Raw genomic sequence first — 21110 nt, 5'->3', positions numbered from 1 at the left:
GTCCATTCATTAGCCTGTTTCAAGATATATATATTTTAATACTGAATGCCATTTATTGAAGGAAGGAGGAGGTCTTTAATACAGGCTTACAGCACAATGGGAGGACCCTGGAGGGCAGAAGTTCGCTCAATATTCTTTTCATATTTGGTTTTTTTTTTAAGACAGAATTTCTCTGTGTACCTCTGGCTGTCCTGGAACTCGTTCTGTAGACCAGGTTGGTGGTTTATATTTCTTAATATTTATGTTTTCTTAATTTCCTTTTTTTTTTTTTTAAAGGTACCGCTTAAATCTGAGTCCAGATGAAGTAAGATGTGAAGTTGAGGAGTATCTCCCCTCCTTCTCTAAGTGGGCTGAGGACTTCATGCGTAAGGGCTCTCCCGCTGAATTTCCTCAGATGCAGCTCTCTCTGTAAGAAGTGGGTTTTGTTTATATGGTGTTCAGATTTTTTGACAGGATTCCTTGGTCCTCGTTTATTCAAATGTTTACTTGTTTGTTTGTTTTAGTTTTATGAGACAGGGTTTCTCTGTGTAGCCCTGGCTGTCCTGGGACTCTTTATGAACCACAGAACTCACAGATCCACCTGCCTCTGCCTCCTGAGTGTGTGCCAGCAGGCCTGGCATAAAGGTTAAGTTTCTATAATTAATCATTTTGTTGTTGTTTTTCACAAATTATTATCTATAGTATTTTCCCATGACCAAAAAAAAAAAAAAATCTAATGAGCAGAAGATCCTATTTTCCTTCTAATGTTAGTCAATATCATTGCACTGTTGGGATAGCTTTAATTCATCTCACTTTTTTTTTTTTTAAATTTATTTTTCTATTATCAGCTTGAGACAGTAAAAATTATTATCCTAATAGTGAAATGTTTCATTGAGGCTTGCCCAGTGATTGAGTAAAACCAAAACTTATTATAAGCCACAGTCATCCTAGGGTCCCCGCTGCTATATAGCCTCCCTGGTTCTGTGGGTTGCAGTCTGATTGTTCTTTGCTTTATATTGAGAATCCACTTCTGAGTGAGTACATACCATGTTTGTCCTTCTAGGTCTAGGTTACCTCACTCAGGATGATATTTTCCTGCATCCATTTGCCTGCAAATTTCATACTGTCATTGTTTTTCTCTGCCGAGTACTCCTCCATTGTGTATATGTACCACATTTTTTTCATCCATTCTTCCGTTGACGGGCATCTAGGTTGTTTCCAGGTTCTGGCTATTACGAATAGTGCTGCTATGAACATAGCTGAGCATGTATCTTTATGGTATGAATCAGCATTCCTTGGGTATATACCCAAAAGTGGTAGGACTGGGTCTTGAGGTAGATCGATTCCCAATTTTCTGAGGAACCGCCATACTGATTTCCACAGTGGTTGTACAAGTTTGCACTCCCACCAACAGTGGAGGAGTGTTCCCTTTGCTCCGCATCCTCTCCAACATTGACTGTCAGTAGTGTTTTTGATCATAGCCATTCTGACAGGTGTAAGGAGGTATCAGAGTCGTTTTGATTTGCATTTCCCTGATGCGACATGGTCACCTGTATGGTCTTGGCTAACCTGGAACTCACCATGTAGACCAGGCTGGCCTTGAACCAACATATCTGTTGCCTCTGCATCTGGAGTGCTGAGGTTAACAGTGGGCACCACCATATAAGGCCTTACAGTGATTTCTGGGAAGCGCCTCCTTACCCCATTGTGGTTCTTCGGCAGTTGTGACGGCCGCAGCGGCGGCCTGAGCGGCGGGCATCGCAGATTCCAATCGGTCCATTGCTTGCCAGAGAACATGGCGGCTTTTCTGTCTTGTGATGCCCATGGTACAGTTCAGACCACAACACCAACCAAACCTCAGCACCCAGAAAAGATCCTTGTGTGGTAGTCAGTGCGGCGGGTGTGGAGTGAGCTGTGTCCTGAATAAGCATTCTGTGTTTCTGTTTAGGCCAAGTGACGGTGGTCACAGAAGTCCGTCTTGTAACGTCGAAGTAACAAAGTCGCTGGATATTGAAGAAAGCATCTGGTCCCCTAGGTTTGGATTGAAGGGCAAAATAGATGTCACAGTTGGTGTCAGAATACATCGAGATTGTAAAACAAGATATAAGATAATGCCGCTGGAGCTTAAAACTGGCAAAGAATCCAATTCTATTGAGCACCGAAGTCAGGTATCAGTCTTAAACATTCATAGGGGTTAGAGTCTTTAAGCACACACTATTTTCTTCATTCATTTCAGGTAGCGGTTTTATTTCATGTTGCACTTTTTAATTTGTAATTGAAATTCAGTGTACTCGGCTTGTTTTTATCAGTATTTACATCCTCAGTAGAAAATTTTCTTCAGCAAATTAGTCTAAGAGCTGGCCTTGGGGCTGGGGAGAGCGCTCTGCAGTTAAGAATGCTGGCTGTTCTTGCAGAGGACCCAGGTTTGACCCCCAGCACCCACATGGCTCACAGCTTCCTGTAACTGGAGTCCCGGGGATTGAACGGCCATGTCTGGGCTCCTCAGACACCTGCACGGTTTACAGACATACATGCAGGCAATAGATCCATACACATAATACATTTAAAAAATAAAAACAGGGCTGGAGAGATGGCTCAGAGGTTAAGAGCACTGCTTACTCTTCCAAAGGTCCTGAGTTCAATTCCCAGCAACCACATGGTGGCTCACAACCATCTGTAATGAGATCTGGCACGCAGGCAGAACACTGTATACATAATAAATAAATAAATCTTTAAAAAAAAAATAAAATAAAAACAGCTGGACTTGGGAGCCATTGAGGCCAGGCTATGATGCTAAACTAGCTGTCCAAGCAGATACCAAGAAAAGGGAAGAAATGGATGTTGGTTCTACAACCAAATTCTTATTCCTGTGTGTGTGTGTGTGTGTGTGTGTGTGTGTGTGCGCGCGCGCGCGCGCGCGCGCGCGCGCGCCTCAGACTTTTTTTTAGTGTAGGAGCTCTAACTCAGGACCTTGTATGTGCTAGATAACCCTCTACTGACTAGATTATTCTTTTAAAATAAAGTTTTGAAGCCGGGCGGTGGTGGCGCACGCCTTTAATCCCAGCACTCGGGAGGCAGAGCCAGGCGGATCTCTGTGAGTTCGAGGCCAGTCTGGGCTACCAAGTGAGCTCCAGGAAAAGGCGCAAACCTACACAGAGAAACCCTGTCTCGAAAAACCAAAAAAAAAAATAAATAAATAAAGTTTTGTTTTTAATAAAGTTGTGTTTATGTGTATAGGTATATTCCTATGAGCGTAGGTACCCACTGAGGCTAGAAGAGTATGTTGTTGTTCTACTCCAGAGCTGGAGTTACAGGGGTTACAGTTATGTGCTGCCCCAAGTGGGTGCTGAGAACTCAACTCAGATCCTCTGCACTGTAGGCTTTTAACTACTGATCCGTCTCTTCAGTCCCTAGCCTGCCATTTAAAACACTTTTTAGCATTTATTTATTTTTATTTTACATGTATGGGGGTTTTCCATATGCCTTTGCACCAAGTGTGTCCCTGGTTCCTGTTGACAGGGCATCAAATCCTCTGGAACTGGAGTTACAATGTTGTGAGTGGTCTTGTGGGTGCTTGATTTGAACTTGAGTTCTTTGGAAGAACAGCTGGTGCTCTTCCTCTCTCTCCTTTCCTTTTTTTTTTTTTTTTTTTTTTTTGTAGAGACAGGGTAACAGCCCAATGTAACAGCCTTGGCTGTCCTGGAACTCACTCTGTAGACCAGGCTGGCCTTGAACTCACAGAGATCCACCTGCCTCTGCTTCCTGAGTGCTGGGATTAAAAGTGTGCACCACCACCGCCCGGCTGCAGTCTGCACTCTTAACTGCCCAGTCATCTTCAGCCCTTGCCAAATTATTTTACCCTCTTTGGTTTTATGAGACAAGTTCTCTAGTTCTGGCTCTTCTGGAGCTCACTCTGTAGACCAGGCTGGCCTAAACTCACAGAGATCCACCTGCCTCTGCCTCTCCAGTGCTGGGATTGAAGGCGTGCGCCACCACATCAGGCCGAAGACTGTTTGTGCCGGATGTAGTGGCTTCCTCTGCAGGACACAGTTAACATTAACCCTCAGGCCGGTAATGAGTTCCTGCTTTGGAAAAGTCACTCTGTTAGTTTTGTTGAATTGCCATCGTGACTATGGATTCGTTTGTTTAAAATCAGGAAATAACGTGTTAAGGCTGTTAACTTGGAAATGTGAAAAAGAGTTTGATTAATGTCTTGATTTTTATTTCATTTTTGAATTTAACCACCGACAGGAGAAAACCTTTCCTCCCTCCCTCTCTGTCATCTTCCCGCTTTTCAGGCGGGCGCTCTGCTGCCGAGCCATGCCCCCGTCTCCCGGTCCACTACGTCTCTTTACTGTCAGCGTGAAACTGAAAGGCACGGACTGTTTGTTTTGTACAGATTCAGTGCTTGACGTTGAACTTGGTCCGTCGCCTTCCCCGAGTTGGCTCGTGCCGTTGACACGGTGGGAACGGGGCCGCGACTTTTTCCGTGTGGGCTGGCTCCAGACGATGGAGGGAGAGAGCAAGTCACCGCGGTCTGTTGACAGCCTGTCTTACACAGGTGGTCCTGTACACGCTGCTGAGCCAGGAGAGACGAGAGGACCCCGAGGCTGGCTGGCTTCTCTACCTCAAGACCGGGCAGATGTACCCTGTGCCCGCCAAACATCTGGACAAAAGAGGTTGAACTGTTGTTCCCTTTCGTCTTTACCTCTCTGGCCCTGCTCCCTCTCCTTCATGCTACTTGCTAGACCGTACTACAGGTTGTGATCTGTAGTCATGTAGTTTGTAAATTTACCATTTATTTTTATTTATTATCCATGGGAGGAGAGGTTGAAGGACAACTTTGGAAGTTCATGCTCTCCTTCCACCTTTCTGTCGGTTCCAGGGATTGAACCCATGTTCAATCCAGGGATTGAACCCAAAGCAGGCAAGCTCCTTTACCTGCTTTGCCATCTCACTGGCCCATTTTGGGTTTTCTTGTTTGTTTGTTTTTAAGGATTTTAAGCTAAGCATCGTGTAGTACATGTCTTTAATGCTAGTACTCCAGCATTTGGGGCAGGCAGGTCTCCATGGGTTCATGGCTAGCCTGGTCTACATATCAAGTTCCAGTGCAGCCAAGTCTATACAGTGAGACCCTATCTCAAAACAAAAAAACAATTAAGAACAAAACAAACCCAGCCTCACTGTGTGTATGTATGGGGGCGGGGGGCTCAGAGTAGGCTCGGAACACACTCAGACACCACATTCTGAGTATAAAAGAGATTTCTTACCCTGGCGGGGCAAGGGGGCTGCTCCTCCGCTTGGGCACGGGCAGGCAGCAGGTGTGTTTTGCAGGGGTGGTTATTAAGGAGCGAAGGGAAAGGGGAAGTCTGCACTAGGGTAAGTTGGCCGTCCTGGTTGGACAGGTTAGCCAGTGTGAAAGTGTTTAGTCTCAGGAAAGAGTCAGTGGCCAAATAGGAGAATGGACCTTGGGGCCGAGCTTTAGGAATGCAATCTAACGGTTTAGCGAGGGAGAGGGAGAGGGAAAGGCCAAACCTGTCTGCACTGCTTGGGCCTGCTGGAGTCCTTCACTCACAGTACTTACCAGGTACAAGAGGAGGCTGTCTCAAAAACCCTTCGTGTACAGAGCCTTGGAGTGCGCCATCACATTACACGTGGCTGTGCTAACTCTGGTAAAGAGGCAGGTGTCCACATGGCTCTTTGCTTTTACTTTTTTTCTTTTTCTTTTTTGGTTTTTCGAGACAGGGTTTCTCTGTGTAGTTTTGGTGTCTGTCCTGGATCTCGCTCTGTAGACCAGGCTGGCCTCGAACTCACAGAGATCCGCCTGCCTCTGCCTCCTGAGTGCTGGGATTAAAAGCATGCGCCACCGCCGCCCGGCTTACTTTGTTTTTAAATCTGAAGCCTTTGTTGGTTGGAACCCTGCTTCATTCTGAAAAGGCCACTTTACTTGTCCCCAGAACTGCTGAAGCTCAGGGACCAGCTGGCATTCTCTCTGCTGCACCGAGTGAGCAGAGCTGCTTCCGGGGAGGGGACACGCCTCTCTCCCCTGCCACAAATAATCGAGGAAGAGAAAACTTGTAAATATTGTTCACAGATGGGCAACTGTGCTCTTTATAGCAGGTAAACATGCTGTCTCTCGTGTGTGTGTGTGTGTGTGTGTGTGTGTGTGTGTGTGTGTGTGTGTGTGTGTCGGGGTGGGGTGGGGTGGGGTGGGCGGTGTTGCCCAGTTTAGGAGAACCTTATTTCACAGGCTGCCAGGGAAATGTACGCTCAGCCCTGACTGGAACTTTGTATTTAGAGCAGTTGAGGAACAGGCGGACGACACTTCCGTCCCAGAGGACATGCTGTCCAAAATCCAAGAAGAAACGCGCCACCTGAAGCCGACGCACTTGAAGTATTTCAGCCTGTGGTGCCTCATGCTCACCTTGGAGTCACAGTCTAAAGATCACAGAAAGAATCACCAGAACATCTGGTCAATGCCCGCTTCCGAAATGTGAGTGTCGGCTGAATACACAGCGCTGGTGTAGGTACTGTGCTGCAGCGTTTGGCATTCCCGTCAGGAGAGGCCGGGCATCAGGAGAGGCCGGGCAGCCTGCGGAAGTCAGGGTTCCATGGGGCCTCGCTTGGTAAAGTGCTTGTGTTGCAGGCATGAGGACCTGAGTTTTAATCCTCCCCTGCACCTGTGTCGGAAGTAATCCCAGTGCATGGGAGGCTGCGACAGGTAGACCCCGGGGGTTCACCGGTCAGCCGGCATAGCGCCATTGTCTGACCCCCGGCCAGTGAGAGGCTATGTGAAAAATCCAGATGAACGGTCCCTGGGGAAACACCCGGGGTTGTCTCTGGCCTCCACGTGTCCACGAGCAAATGTGTACATGCATCTGCACAGACGTGCGCCTGAACATACTCATACACACAAACACAGTTTTTAAAAAGCATACGTGGCTTCATTTATTAATGATCTTGTCACGGGTGATACAAAATAATATTAAAAAAGAACAAATAGAAGGTTACTAACTTGGCATTTTAGTGCTTTATAGTGGATTATAGGAAAAAAAAATTTTAAGGATAGATGCATTAGCATTGATTTCCAGGGGCCATAGGCCAGCAAGATTGCCCAGGGAATAAAGGTACTTACGGCCACGCTTGATGATCTGAGTTTAATCCCTGGGATTCACACTGTGGAAGGGAATAACCACTGCCTGGGGGTTGACCCCTGACCTTCACAGGATCAGCTCAGCCCATGTATGCACACATTCATATCATACACACACGATAATCAGTAAATTAAAGATTTTTTTTTCATGGGCTGTATAAACAAACCAATTGTAGGGAGAAAAACCAACATATATACAATGTCAGTGGACACGGTCCCTCATTCTTTCGTAGGGAGGAGGGAGGCAACTGCATTGGAAACCTGGTCCGCACCAAGCCTGTGAAGAGATTTTGTGATGGACAGTACTTACATAACTTTCAGCGGAAAACCGGTGCCATGCCGGCCACCAATCTGATGGCCGGTGACAGGATCATTTTAAGTGGAGAAGAGAGGAAACTGTTCGCTTTGTCTAAAGGCTACGTGAAGGAGATTAACGGGGTAGCGGTGACCTGCTTGCTAGACAGGTAATAAAACAGCTTTGTCAGTATGGACCTCAGGTCATGTATCCCTCCATTCATGGTGCATAGTAGATGTTCAGAGAGATGCACCAAGGGCTGAGGATGTAACCCCATGGCAGGGTGCTTGCCAGCATGTACCAAGCCCTAGATTCTATTGCCAGTGCCGTGAAAATGAAGGAAATAGAGCCATCACCGGTTTTAGACATTTTCATAACCCCAAAGAGACACGTGCCTTTAGCACTCATCCCCTAGCCAGGCTTGGCTACGAATATGTTTGTTTTCTTTTGAGATGCTCTGAGATTCTTTTGAGAGCCTAGTTGACTCTGTAGCCCATGCCGCCCAAGAAACTATCAATCCTTCTATCTCGGCCTCCAAAGCACTGGGATCATACGTGTTCCCAGTCTGCTTCCTGTGTGGGTAAGTTTCCCTCTTAAATATTTCAAACAAATTGACTCAATATAAGGTCTTTGGTGGCTGTTTTTTGTCACAGCAGATTGTGTTCTTTTGCTGGTTTATTTGTTTGTTTGTTTGTTTGTTTGTTTTTTATTCATGCATACAAGTTGTCTGCCACCACACCCGGCAACACTCTGCCTTTCTGAATAGTTCTCATTCTCCAGCTCTTTCTTTCATGCTTGGGCTGGAACCCAGGGCCTCACCGGCAGTAGGTAAAAGCTCTCACCAAGTTACATTCCCAGCTCTCCTCACCAGGGGTTAGTACATTGAAGTCAGCAGTTGAGACAATGATGGGTCGGGGGTGAGGTGGCCGAGGAGGTACTGCCGCACACATCTGACCTTATTCCAGGAGCCCACAGAGAGGCAGAAGGGAGAGAGCCACTCTTCTGAGGAGTTCCGACCTCCACACACAGGCTGTGGCTTACCCGCCCCACACTTCACACACACGTACACAGTCCTGATCTCCATGATCCCCACGCTCCACTCAGAAGCCCTTTTAGGACAGCTAATTCCTCCGTCCACAGGTTAGGTAACAGCCTGAGGAGCGTCCGTGAGACGGAACATGTTACAGAAAGGCATGGTGGTGGGGTGCTGTACAGCGTGGAGATTTTAGAGACCATGGGCAGTTCTGAAATGTAAAATATAAGGAAGCGATTAGCGAGGCATACACAGTCTCCTTGTAAAAACTGACACTTATTATGTGTGCATATATGGGTGTGAGCTTGGGCTTGCGTGTGTAAGCGGATGTGACCTTGAACTCTGATGCTCCTACCTCTGACCCCCAAGTGCTAGGATTACAGTGCACACCCCACACTCAGCTCTTACACTTTTAGCCAGGAGCAGTATGCGCCTTACAGAGCCTGTGTGAAATGAACACATCCATGGGTGTTTGTTTGGTTGTTTTAGGAACTTGTCGACACTCCCGGAAACAACGTTGTTCAGATTAGACCGGGAAGAGAAAAATTGTGACATAGATACCCCGTTAGGAAACCTCTCTAAACTGATGGAAAACACCGACACCAGGTTGGTAAGGATGAAGGAGCCGGAATCTCTCCCCACTTTTATAAAGATCCCACTAAAAGTACTTTTGTTTTTCTTTGCAGCAAAAGACTTCGGGAGCTAATCATTGATTTCAAGGAACCTCAGTTTATAGCCTACCTCAGCTCCGTTCTTCCGCACGATGCGAAGGACACAGTGGCCAACATTCTGAAGGGTGGGCCGCAGCCAGCGTTCCGATTTGATTCTCTCGGTTCTCTTTATAACGGAAGTGGTGCCCAGTGTCCAGTTGCTGAGTCATGCAGTTAGAAGGGCCAGAGACACGGCTTAGTGGGAAACCCACTTGCCGCCCCAGCCTGATGGGCCGAGTTTGATCCCCGGAACCCATTTCAAAAATAAGGGTGCCGTGACGCTCATTGTAAACCCGCACTCCTGTGGTGAGATGGGAGGGTGGAGACAGAGACGCACCATGAATCTCTCAGGCCAGCCAGCTGACCTTGAGTGTGCTGCATGGCAGAAGTAAGGGAGACGCTGCCTCAAAGCCGGGCGGTGGTGGCGCACGCCTTTAATCCCAGCACTCGGGAGGCAGAACCAGGCGGATCTCTGAGTTCGAGGCCAGCCTGGGCTACCAAGTGAGTTCCAGGACAGCCAGGGCTACACAGAGAAACCCTGTCTTGAGAAGAAAAAAAAAAAAAAAAAAAAAGTGAATTTATGAGCCAGACATGGTAGTAGTATATCCCAGCACTTAAGAGGCCAAGGAGAGTGCATTTCAGGGCCAGCCTGTTCCACACAATCTACATAGCAAGAACCTGTATCAAAACAAAAGTTCGCTAGGCAGTGGTGGAGCATGCTAGGGCTACACACAGAGAAACCCTGTCTGGGTTGGGGAGTAGTTCACTGAAATTAAATATTCTTGTTTTTACTCTGTTAAATTGCAATACAGGTTTGAATAAGCCTCAGAGGCAAGCCATGAAGAAAGTCCTTCTTTCGAAAGACTACACGCTCATCGTGGGGATGCCAGGGACGGGAAAGACAACTACAATATGTGCTCTGGTAAGCTCTGAAACTAACCGCTTCTGTTGGGTCCCTCCTGCCCGAGGAGGTGATGTTTGCCATCACCGCCCCTCGACTTTGCCAAGCGTGGTGGCTCACACCTTTAATCCCATCACTTGGAGGCAGAGACAGGAGGATGCATATATGTAAGTTCGAGTCCAGCCTGGCCCACATAGTGAGTTCCAGACCACCCAAGGGTGCATAGACCCTGTCTCATCAAAACAAAAAAATGATAAATTCACTTGGCATGGTGGTACAGGCCTGTACCCACACCACTCTGGGGCCTTTGTGAGAATGACATGATTAATAGCATAATAAAAATGCCTCGGGCTGGTAAAATGGCTCGGCAAACAAAAGAGCCTGACCTGAGTTCAGCTCCAGGATCCATCCGGCAGAGGGGGAGAACCAACTCCTGAAGGCTACCCTCCAACCTTCAATTGTGTGCCACAGCATGTGTATCGGCACAGAAATAAGTAAGATGTAATAAAGAATGAATGCTGTATAATTTTTGTAGCTCATTGTGGTTTTACAATTCTTTAGAAAAGTTACTTATTCCCTCTTGGATTCAGGTCTTACTGAACTTTGTATCTATTTGAAAACTGTCAACCAGTTCCCTGAGTTCAGAGCAATGACGTTGTTCTCTGTCTCCCATCTGTAGGTAAGGATCCTCTCTGCCTGTGGCTTCAGTGTTCTGTTGACCAGCTACACGCATTCTGCCGTTGACAATATCCTCCTGAAGTTGGCCAAGTTTAAAATAGGATTTTTGCGCTTGGGTCAGTCTCATAAGGTCCATCCAGATATCCAGAAGTTCACGGAGGAGGAGATTTGCAGATCAAGGTCCATTAAGTCCTTGGCCCTTCTAGAAGAACTCTATAATAGTCACGTAAGTCTGTTTCTCTTGTGTGTGTACTCGTGTGTGTAGACATCCCAGGTTAACCTCTGCTGTTTCTCAGGTGCTATCCTCTTTTTGGTTGAGACAAGTGTGGGCAGAATTTTTTGTCTCCCCAGTAAACGCAGAGACTTAATATTAATTATAAATGCTGACTGAAAGCTCAGGCTTGTTACTAGCTCACTCTTACATTTTAAATTTACCCATATTTTTTTTCTACCCTCTGCCACGAGGCGGTACCTTCTTCCAACATGGCACATTCATCTTGCTTCTCTGCCTCCGCTTCCAACTCCTGAGACTCCACCCTCCTTCTTCCCAACGTCCTGTGTCTGGCAGTCCCCCCATACCTCCTGCCTAGCTACTGGCCTATCAGCTCTTTTATTAAACCAATTAGATGGAGCCTTGGCAAAAACACATGTTCACAATGTACAGAAAGATTATTCCGTAACAGACAAGATTTCTCTTTGTCTTGGAGGTTGCCAGGTAGTCTAGGTTGGCAGGCAGGCCATTGAGCACCAGGATATCCACCTGTCTCCACAAAAAGTTTTTGTTTCCCTTCCTTCCTCCCTCCCTCCTTTTCTCCCTTCCTTCCTTTGATATGATCTCTTACAGCCTAGGCTCACCTTGAAGTCACTGTGTAGACAAGCCTGCCCTTGAACTCCTGATCCTCCTGCCTCAGCCTCCCAAGTGCTGGGATTATGGGCCGGTGTCTCCATGCCTGGCTTGCTGTAGACTTGGGGACTCTATACATGTTAGGTACTGGTCCTCTTTTGGCATACATGGTTTCCTGATCTTTCTCTCCGTAAGTTGCCTTTTTCCTGTTCATGGGGCCTCTTGCAGAATAACCGAGTTAGTAATGCACCAGGTATGAGGGTGTGGGCTTGATGTCTCAGCCACTCCGGAGGCTCAGGCTAGAGCCCCCCTCAAGCCAACCTATGCTACGTAGTAAGTTCAGGCGAATCTTGAAAAACAAACTCTAAATGTTTCAGAATCAAATAACACTGAAGAATTCTTGCTGTTGGAGGGGGATAGTTTTTCATCTTTTAATTTTAGAAACGGGAAAACCCAAGTACCTTCTTGACATACTCACTAACGGACTTATTTTCTCTCTGTTTAGCTGATAGTTGCAACAACCTGTATGGGCATAAACCACCCAATATTTTCGCGGAAAACCTTTGATTTTTGTATTGTGGATGAAGCCTCTCAGATCAGTCAGCCCGTCTGCCTGGGCCCCCTTTTTTTCTCTCGGAGATTTGTGTTGGTGGGAGACCATCAGCAGCTTCCTCCCCTGGTCCTAAACCGTGAAGCAAGGTGGGTAGGTGCCCTTGTTTGCTTCCTGTTGCTGTGTGAGACGCTGATCAACACCGTCTTGGAGGAGGGAAGGTTTTATCTGGCTTACAGATTACAGTCTGTCCTCGAGGGAAGTCAAGTCAGGAACTGAAGCAGAGACCGTCTGGGAACACTGCTTACTGGCTCGTTCCCAGGCTCCCATTCGGCTGCCTTTCTTAGGCAGCCCAGGCCCCCGTCCAGTGATGGCACAGTGGGCTGAGTCCTCCTGCTCCAACCACAGTCAGCAATCATGAAAATGCCCCACATCCTATGTGTCAATTTGATGGAGACAGTTTTTCCATCGAAGTTCCCTCTTCCCAATGTGTTTAGCTGACAGCAGTGGGGGCCAGTAGACATTTCATTTTGGTGTTCTTTTTATTTTATTGATTTATTTATTTATTTTAAGATTTATTTATTTATTATGTGTAGAGAAGAGGGCCCCAGATCTCATTACAGATGGTTGTGAGCCACCATGTGGTTACTGGGAATTGAACTCAGGACCTCTGGAAGAGCAGTTGGTGCTCTTAACCTCTGAGCCATCTCTCCAGCCCTTTATTTTGTTTTTGAGACAAGGTCTCACTGTGTAGCCCTGGCTGTCCTAGAACTCACTCTGTAGACCAGGCTGGCCTCGAACTCAGAGATCCGCCTGCCTCCGCCTCCCGAGTGCCGGGACTAAAGATGTGCGCCCTCACACAGGCTTCAGTTTTGTTTTAATAGATTGAATTTGCCGTATTGTCCAGGCTTGAAGGATCTTTCTGCCTCTGGCTCCCACCTCAGGCTTCTAGCGAGTTGAGACGGCAGACCTTTGTCCCCACTCAGTATGGAAGTTTTTAACTGCAGGAGCTGGGGATGCGGCCGTGCAGGAAGCCTTGGGCTGCATCCCCAGCCCTGCATAAAGCAGGCGTGGTTCACACTGTGCTTCTAGCACTAGGGAGACAGAGGCAGGAGGGTTAGAAATTCAGGGTGATCCTCTGCTGCCTTTCAAGTTTTGGGGTCCACCGGGGACCCTTGACCCCTGTCTTAAAATAAAAAAGCAAGTGTTAGTTTCAAGCCGGATTTTTGGGGAACCAGTGAACTGGCTCAGTGGGAAAAGCCCTTTGACAAGCCTAGGAGCCGAGCTGGACCCCTGGAGCCTCACTCAGTAAAGGTGGGGGGAGAGAGCCGCCAAAGGAAATTCCCCCCCCCCCACCTCCAGGAACACCTCCTTGGGGGTGCAAAGCACACATGCATGCGCACACTCGTAGGTCAAGTGAAAGAACTAGTGTGTTCATGAGCCCGAATGTGGTCTGTTGGCAGGGCTCTGGGCATGAGCGAGAGCCTGTTCAAGAGGCTGGAGCGGAACAAGGCGGCTGTCGTGCAGCTGACGGTGCAGTACAGGATGAACAGGTGTGTGTGTGTGTGTGTGTGTGTGTGTGTGTGTGCATGTGTGTGCGCGTGCCCCGCGTGCCCATTTCTATCGCCGTCCACACTGAGCTTGTGTTCTGCACTTCTTCCAGCAAGATCATGTCCTTAAGCAATAAGCTCACGTACGAGGGGAAGCTGGAGTGCGGCTCAGACAAAGTGGCCAACGCCATGATCGTCCTGCCCAACTTCAAGGACGTCAAGCTGAACCTGGAGCTCTCCGCCGGTTATTCTGATAACCCCTGGCTGGCGGGAGCGTTGGAGCCGGACAGACCTGTTTGTTTTCTCAACACAGATAAGGTAAAATCAGAATGAAGAGAACTTTCAGTATTTTTTACGTGTCCTAATAATTGAATTTCTCAGTTACCAATACCTTTTTGAGCTGATTACTTACAAACAAATTTAGCACATACTCACATACCTTCACATCTCAACACAGCATCATATGTCTGTCGGTCCTGTCTGTTTTTTTTTTTTTTTTTTTTTTTTAAACAAGGCTCTCGCCCTGGATGGCCTCAGACTCCGTCTGCCTCACAAGTGTGGGCCTAAGGGTGTGAGCCATCACCACCTGCTGGCTCCAGAACTCTTAGGAGGGTGTTTATTCAACAGGCCGGTGCGGGTCAGAGTTAATGTCTTTCTCTCTCCTTTTTTCCTTTCTGTTTGTTTTGTTTTGTTTTTCGAGACAGGGTTTCTCTGTGTAGCCCAGGCTGTCCTGGAATTTGCTCTGTAGACCAGGCCGGCCTGTAATTCAGAGATCTGAATTGCCCCTGCCTTCCAAGTGCTGGGATCAAAGACGTGCGCCTCCACCGGCCCACAGCTTCTTTCTTTCTAAGACAGTATTTTGCTGTTTAGCCCAGACTGGCCTCAAACTTGGAACAATCCTCCTGCCTTCACCTCTTGAACGCTAGGGATTTTTTTTTTCTCGTGCTCAGGGTTGAACCCAGGACTTCCTGTATAGTAGGCAAGCATTCCCACTGAATACATCTCACACTGCACACTCTAAAAGGAAATCCTGCCAGCCTGGTGACACACTTGTAATCCCAGCACTTGGGTTGTGGAGTCAGGAGGATCAGAAGTTCAAGACCATCCTGGGCAGTGTAGTTTGAAGCCAGTCTGGTTTACCTGAGACACTTAAACAACCCTACATATATATATGTGATACACACATATATGATGAAGGCTACGTGAGGATAATGTGAGAAGACATCGCTTCTTGGAGCATTTTCTCAGGCTTGGGGGAGCTTGGGAAGCTTTTCTGCTGTATCATTTGAATAAAAGGCAGCAAGATAATGCTACTGTCAGCACCTGTGCCAGAGCCAAAGTAATGGTGAGGGCTCCTGCCAGTTACTGTCTTCCTGCCTTTGATTCCTGTGAAACAGACGACAGTGAGAAGTGAGAGGGCCAGCCGGAGCTGCAGCGAGCTTATTATGAGTTGGTTTCATGTGCTTTTCTGAAGCTGCCTGTGCGTGCATGCAGGCGTGTGTGCATCTGTCTGTCTGTGTGCGTGCCTGGGTATTATTTAGGAGTGTTTTCAATTTATCTCCAAACCGAGTAGTCAGGTCTTTGTAGCCCCCTGGGTCCTTGCTGCTTAAACCTTACACGTTTCTCTGCTTAGGTCCCAGCTCCAGAACAAACTGAAAATGGCGGCGTGAGCAACATCACAGAAGCCAGACTCGTTGTCTTTCTAACCTCACTTTTTATTAAGGTAATGTAGAGTTTTCAAAGCTAGTCAGTATTCGTACAGAGTAATTGAATTTTGACTATTTTATTAAATATTGGTAGACTCCAAAAAAATATAAGATCTGGCGTTAACACTTGTTTATTAAGATAAAGAAGGCCAGGAGATATGTCTCCATGGCTAAGGGTTGATGCTCTTAGAAAGAAATGTTATTCGCCGGGCAGTGGTGGCGCACACCTTTAATCCCAGCACTCAGAAGGCAGAGGCAGGTGGATCTCTGTGAGTTTGAGGCCAGCCTGGGCTACAGAGTGAGTTCCAGGAAAGGAGCAAAGCTACACAGAGAAACCCTGTCTTGAAACGCGCCCCCCCCCCCCCCCAAAAAAAAGAACTGTTATTCAGAGACTGGAGAGATGGCTCAGAGGTTAAGAGCACTGGCTGTTCTTCCAGAGGTCCTGAGTTCAGTTCCCAGCAACCACATGGTGGCTCACAACCATCTGTAATGAGATCTGGTGCTCTCTGTCCTGGAATTCACTCTCATCCAGGCTGGCCTCGAACTCACAGAGATCCACATGCCCCTACCTCCCTAGTGCTGGGATTAAAGGCGTGTGCCACCAGGCCCGATGAAATGAATTCTATGGTGGCCATTGACGTTTCTGTTCAGTATCATTGTGTAGCATCCTGAGTGTAGGTCATTAGAAACTTGACTGTGAATGGGAGAGCAGAAAACGGGCTAGATACAAGCACTTTGCTTTGCCAGCTCAAGGACCTGAGTTCAGATCCCCAGCACCGACATAAACGTCAGGTGTGCGTGATGGCCTCCTGTAGTATCAGTGCTCAGGAGGTAGAGACGGAGAAGTTGGGTTAGCTGACTCCCCAGATTGGTGAGCTTGGGTTCAAGTGAGAAACCCTGCCTCCTTGTGTAAGGTGGAGAGCGAGGAGGCTACCTGACTCCAACCTCAGGCCTCTGCATCCACAGATGTCCGCATCCACAGGCGTCCCCTCACACACAGGCACCCAAACACATACAAACCGCGTACACGTGCCAAAGATGAAAATCTAAAATGTCTTAAAAGTTGGGGCGAAAAAATGTAAATATCTAGCAGTAGACTCAGTAAGGCTTAGGGGACTCCGAAGCCGGGATGGTTGGTTTAAATCGCAGTTGTTCCCCACGTAGGCTGGCTGCGGCCCCTCCAACATCGGCATCATCGCGCCGTACAGGCAGCAGCTGCGGACCATCAATGACTTTCTGGCCCGATCTTCCGTCGGGAGGGTCGAAGTTAACACAGTGGACAAATACCAGGGGAGGGACAAGAGCCTCATCCTGGTGTCCTTCGTCAGGAGCAATAAGGATGGAACTGTAAGTGGACCGTTTGCTACTAACTCATCTGAGCTCTTTCCTCCTCCGTCTCTCCCTCCTTCCTGCCTCACGGCGTCATCGCCAAAGCCCCGAGAGCAGGCAGCCGCTCACCATGGTAGCTACACTTTAGCTCTCTTTCTCTTAAAAACAATTGCTTTAGACATTTATGGGTATATTTGTGTACCGTTGTGTGTGCCTGGTGCCATTGGAGACTAGAAGACAGCGTCCGTGAAGTTACGGATGGTTGTGTGTGCTGGGAATTGACCCCAAATCCTCTGTGAGGGCATCAAGGGCCCCAATCCACTAAGCCATCTCTCCGGCCTCCCCTCGTTCTCTCTTTAAATAGCCGTTTAAAAACAAGGTGTGTGTGTGTGTGTGTGTGTGTGTGTGTGTGTGTGTGTGTGTGAGAGAGAGAGAGAGAGAGAGAGAGAGAGAGAGAGAGAGAGAGAGAGAGAGAGAGAGAGAGAGATTGGGAGGCAGGTAGCTCAGAGGGTTAAAGCCTTGGATTTGTTTGTCGTTTGTTTGCTTTTTGGTTTTTCGAGACAGGGTGGGTGACAAGAGACCCTGTGTGGAAAACCAGAACAACAATTAAAAAAAAAAAATGCTAAAACCATTCAAGGCAAACCGTGTCCTTGGTTATAACAAGTCAGACATAGAACAGGACTGGGATGATTAGGAATTTCCTTTCTTCCAGCTTGGCGAGCTGCTGAAGGATTGGCGACGGCTCAATGTGGCGATAACCAGAGCCAAGCACAAGCTGATCCTCCTGGGCAGCGTGTCCTCGCTGCGGCGCTTCCCGCCTTTGGAGAGGCTCTTGGACCATCTGAACGCGGAGCAGTTGATATCCTTCTGTGTTCCTGGGGCCTCTCGGCTTTGCTGCTGGCGGTCCGGGACCCGAGTGAACGGAGACTCGTGTGTCCTTCACGGGCGTGTTTCAGAGACCGCCGTGACTCCGGAAAGGGAGCATCTCATAGGAAGTCGTGGCCAGCCACCAGTAACAGAACAGTGGGACCGGGATGGTCTGTGGAGGGAGCGAGGGAGAGAGGAAAGGGCCAGCCTGCCACCTGGGACCTGTGTCTGCAGAAATGGGCCGTCCCTCCTGGTTCTGTCGCCCCAGGTATTTCCTGTTGATACAAGGCAAAGCATTATGCTACAACTGGATCAGTCAGGCTGGGGTGTCGTGGACTAAGATGCCACCTTTAATCCCAGCTTGGCGAGCCTACATAGCGAATTCCAGGACAGCCAGGGCTCATATAGACCTTGTCTCAAAAGGAAAAAAAAGGCAAGACTGGCCTAGAGTCTTGATGAAGTTCCTGTTTCAACCTCCTACTTGGTAGGTTATAGGCATGTTCCACAATGCCTGGCTTTCCATTATTTTATTTATCTATTTGTTTGTTTGTTTATTTATTTACTTGTTTATTTCAGATGGTCTTTCTCTGAAACCCTGGCCATGGACTCAGATCCTGCCTCTGCCTTTCCAGTGTTGGGATTAAAGCAGTGGTTCTCAACCTGTGGGTCGTGACTCCTTTGGTGGGTGGTCGGACAACCCTTTCACGGGGGTCACATATGAGATAACCAGCATATCAGATATTTACGTTACAATTCATAACAGTAGCAAAATTATAGTTACGAAGTAGCAATGAAAAGTTTTATGGTTGGGGGTCACCACAAACTGTATTAAAGGGTCACAGCATTAGGAAGGTTGCAAACCACTGGATTAAAGGTATTCAGCACCGGGCCGAGGTGGCACACGCCTTTAATCCCAGCACTCAGGAGGCAGAGGCAGACAGATCTCTGTGAGTTTGAGGCCAGCCTGTGCTACAGAGTGAGTTCCAGGACAGGCTCCAAAGCTACACAGAAAAACCCTGTCTCAAAAAACCAAAAAAAAAAAAACAACAACCAGAAAAAGGTATTCAGCACATTCAGCTCCCAGTTCCATCACAAGAGGATTATTGTATGAGGTAAAGTCTCACGTATCCCAGGTTGGCCATGAATTGACTGTAATTGAAGGTGACCTTGAAGTTCCGATCCTTTGGCTGCCACCTGACTGGTGGGATTCAGGCATGAGCCTCCCCAGCTGGCTTTCTCTCTCCTCCCTCTGCCCCTCCTCGTAGGGTCTCGTGTGCCCCAGGTTGGGGTCCAGCTTCCTCCGTAGCGAGCACCGATCCTGACCTCCTGAGTGCTGAGGTTGCAGATGTGCGCCGCAGCCACAGGTGTATTGTCACTGAATCTGTCTTCCTTAATTCGTCTCACATCGTGGACCTTCCGTCAAGGGAGCATGAGAGTCTCTGTCACGCGCTGGGTGATCATCAAAGAGACTGAACACTACACCCCCGCCTCCAGCGCCGTAGGCCTGGCGTCACCTGGTCCAGCTCAGGTTTGCTGGGAATCCACACTTACACTGTGAGGATGCCTTTAGGCTAAAGGTACAAAGCGAAGTGACTGTGTTCTCTTCAAAGTTCCAGGTTTTTCTTTTCTATTTCTTAGTGTAATCTTGTTAAACATGAAATTCTGTCACTGTGTAAAATTTTACTTATTAGTATCAATGTTCCCCAAACTGAAAAGTCTAAATCTGTGAGTACTTCAAGTATATCTGTATATGATTGAGAAAAATGAGATTTTTTTTCCACCTTTAAAGGTGGATTGAAACTTTAACTAAAGGTTGAGATCTCAACAATTGAATAGAATTTCAGGTCTAATTCCAGAATCAGAGAAGTTATATTTAAAGATTGGATGGATTGGCTTGTTTGTGTTGCTTGAAGCCGCTCTGTGCTAAGGGGAACGGGTGTGATTACTCTGAATTTTGGGTGTCCTGGTTTTCAGTGTCAAATGGGTTTCCCTTTAAGCCTAGTCTTTGAATTACATCCCTCAGTGGTGTGCTTCCAGGAAGTTCTTCCTCTTCTCCATAATCATCTCCTCATGTCCCCTTCGTTAACTTTTGGAATGCAGCATTTCAATATTAGAGGAGGATTTGATATAAAACAAATTTTTTTGAGAAGGAGTTTTGTTTTCTGAACTGATGCCAGCTTACAAGGTACACCCTATTTTCATTTGGTTTGCCTCTTTGGGGGCGTTAGTCAGTTTTTCCTTTTATGTACTGATGTTTCGGAAAAATGAACTTACATATACGGTGGAATTTTCACAAATGGGACCCTTCTCCTGGAGGGAAAAGCTTCTACCTCACTTAGTGGAAGTTTAAATATGTTAAATTGCTGGTGCTTCTACCTTTTATATTATTTAAAAATACAATTTAATAAATTGTTTTGTACTGGATAGACTTTACTGAGTCATTCTTCATTAAATGATTTCTGTGTGTGTGTACGTATGTATGTATGTATGTATAGATAGGGTCTCACTATCCCAGGTGACCTTGAACTTCTGATCCTCCTGCTTCCACTTCCTGAAGTGCTGGGAATACTAAACGTGTGCCAACATGCCTGGTTTGTGCCGTGGTGGAGACGGAGCCCAGGGCTTTGTATTGGCGTCCCGCCAACCGAGCTTCCCCTCTGCCCCCGAGTGCTGATTAAGCTCAGGGGTCTAGCATTTTCTCCAGTAGTGATAGGCGAAATGTTACTGATCATCTATCGGTTAGCAGGTTTTCTCCTGCTGAGATAAATGACCAAAGCCACGTGAGGAAGAAAGTTTAGGTTTCCAGTGGGAGAGTCTCCATAGTGATGTTGGGGACATGGCAGCAGGTTGAAGAGTTAACTATCATTGCTTAATATCCTTAGCTATTAGGAGAGTAGGAAGCCGGAAGTGATCTAAGATAATTTCAGTTCCTGGGAGGAGCAGAACAGAAAGATTTTTAAATTGTGTGTGTGTGTGTGTGTGTGTGTGTGTGTGTACATGTGCAGGGGTGCCTTCTGAGCCAGAAGTGGGTGGCAGAGCCCTGGAGCTGGAATTACAGGCTGTTGTGAACCTCCCAACATGGGTGCTGGGAACCAGACTCAGGTCCTCTGTAAGAGCAGCAGGTGCCCTCAACCACTGAGCCACCTCTCCAGTCCCAACTCCAGTCACTTAGTTATTTGACGGAGTCAAGATGTTTTCTACATAGATGTTTCTGTGCTTTGAGCTTTGGCACCCCTCAGTGGGGAAGCCAGAGGCAGCTGTGTGCCTTTCCCCAGAGCTTCCTTCACAGATTCCAAACCTGCTCGTCCGTCTCTGTCTTCAGGGGTCACCCGTATATACACTTGCAAATTGATGGTTTCGGTGATCGTCAGATAAAACAGGTTTGGGAATGGGTTAAGAGTTTTGGCCTCTGGTGTTTCCCCATTCTCCCTGACTTTAAAGGCAGGTTTCCAGAAGAGGCTGCTGAGAGCTTTTTGTTTGTTTTGGTTTTACGAGACAGGGTTTCTCTATGTAGT

At 47.5% G+C, this 21110-nt stretch overlaps 1 protein-coding gene across 1 annotated transcript in view; it reads left to right on the top strand.

The window, feature by feature from the left end:
• The window catches only part of Dna2 (DNA replication helicase/nuclease 2), a 30222-nt gene extending 10203 nt beyond the window's left edge, over positions 1-20019 (top strand). The window contains exons 5-21 of the mRNA XM_028881105.2: positions 277-408; positions 1928-2147; positions 4541-4658; positions 5937-6099; positions 6278-6472; positions 7366-7596; positions 8950-9066; positions 9147-9256; positions 9983-10092; positions 10751-10975; positions 12099-12292; positions 13607-13696; positions 13807-14011; positions 15327-15416; positions 16564-16746; positions 17441-17587; positions 19000-20019. Of these exons, the coding sequence (XP_028736938.1) occupies positions 277-408; positions 1928-2147; positions 4541-4658; positions 5937-6099; positions 6278-6472; positions 7366-7596; positions 8950-9066; positions 9147-9256; positions 9983-10092; positions 10751-10975; positions 12099-12292; positions 13607-13696; positions 13807-14011; positions 15327-15416; positions 16564-16746; positions 17441-17587; positions 19000-19068 (2599 nt within the window). The 3' untranslated portion in view covers positions 19069-20019. The remainder of the gene's footprint in view (positions 1-276; positions 409-1927; positions 2148-4540; positions 4659-5936; positions 6100-6277; positions 6473-7365; positions 7597-8949; positions 9067-9146; positions 9257-9982; positions 10093-10750; positions 10976-12098; positions 12293-13606; positions 13697-13806; positions 14012-15326; positions 15417-16563; positions 16747-17440; positions 17588-18999) is intronic.
• Positions 20020-21110: the final 1091 nt, after the last annotated feature.

The sequence above is a fragment of the Peromyscus leucopus genome, chromosome 16_21 (genome assembly GCF_004664715.2).
Source record: "Peromyscus leucopus breed LL Stock chromosome 16_21, UCI_PerLeu_2.1, whole genome shotgun sequence".
NCBI classification, from domain to species: domain Eukaryota; kingdom Metazoa; phylum Chordata; class Mammalia; order Rodentia; family Cricetidae; genus Peromyscus; species Peromyscus leucopus.
The sequence above is the reverse complement of the archived record's forward strand: the minus strand, read 5'-3'. Positions and strand labels throughout refer to the sequence as shown.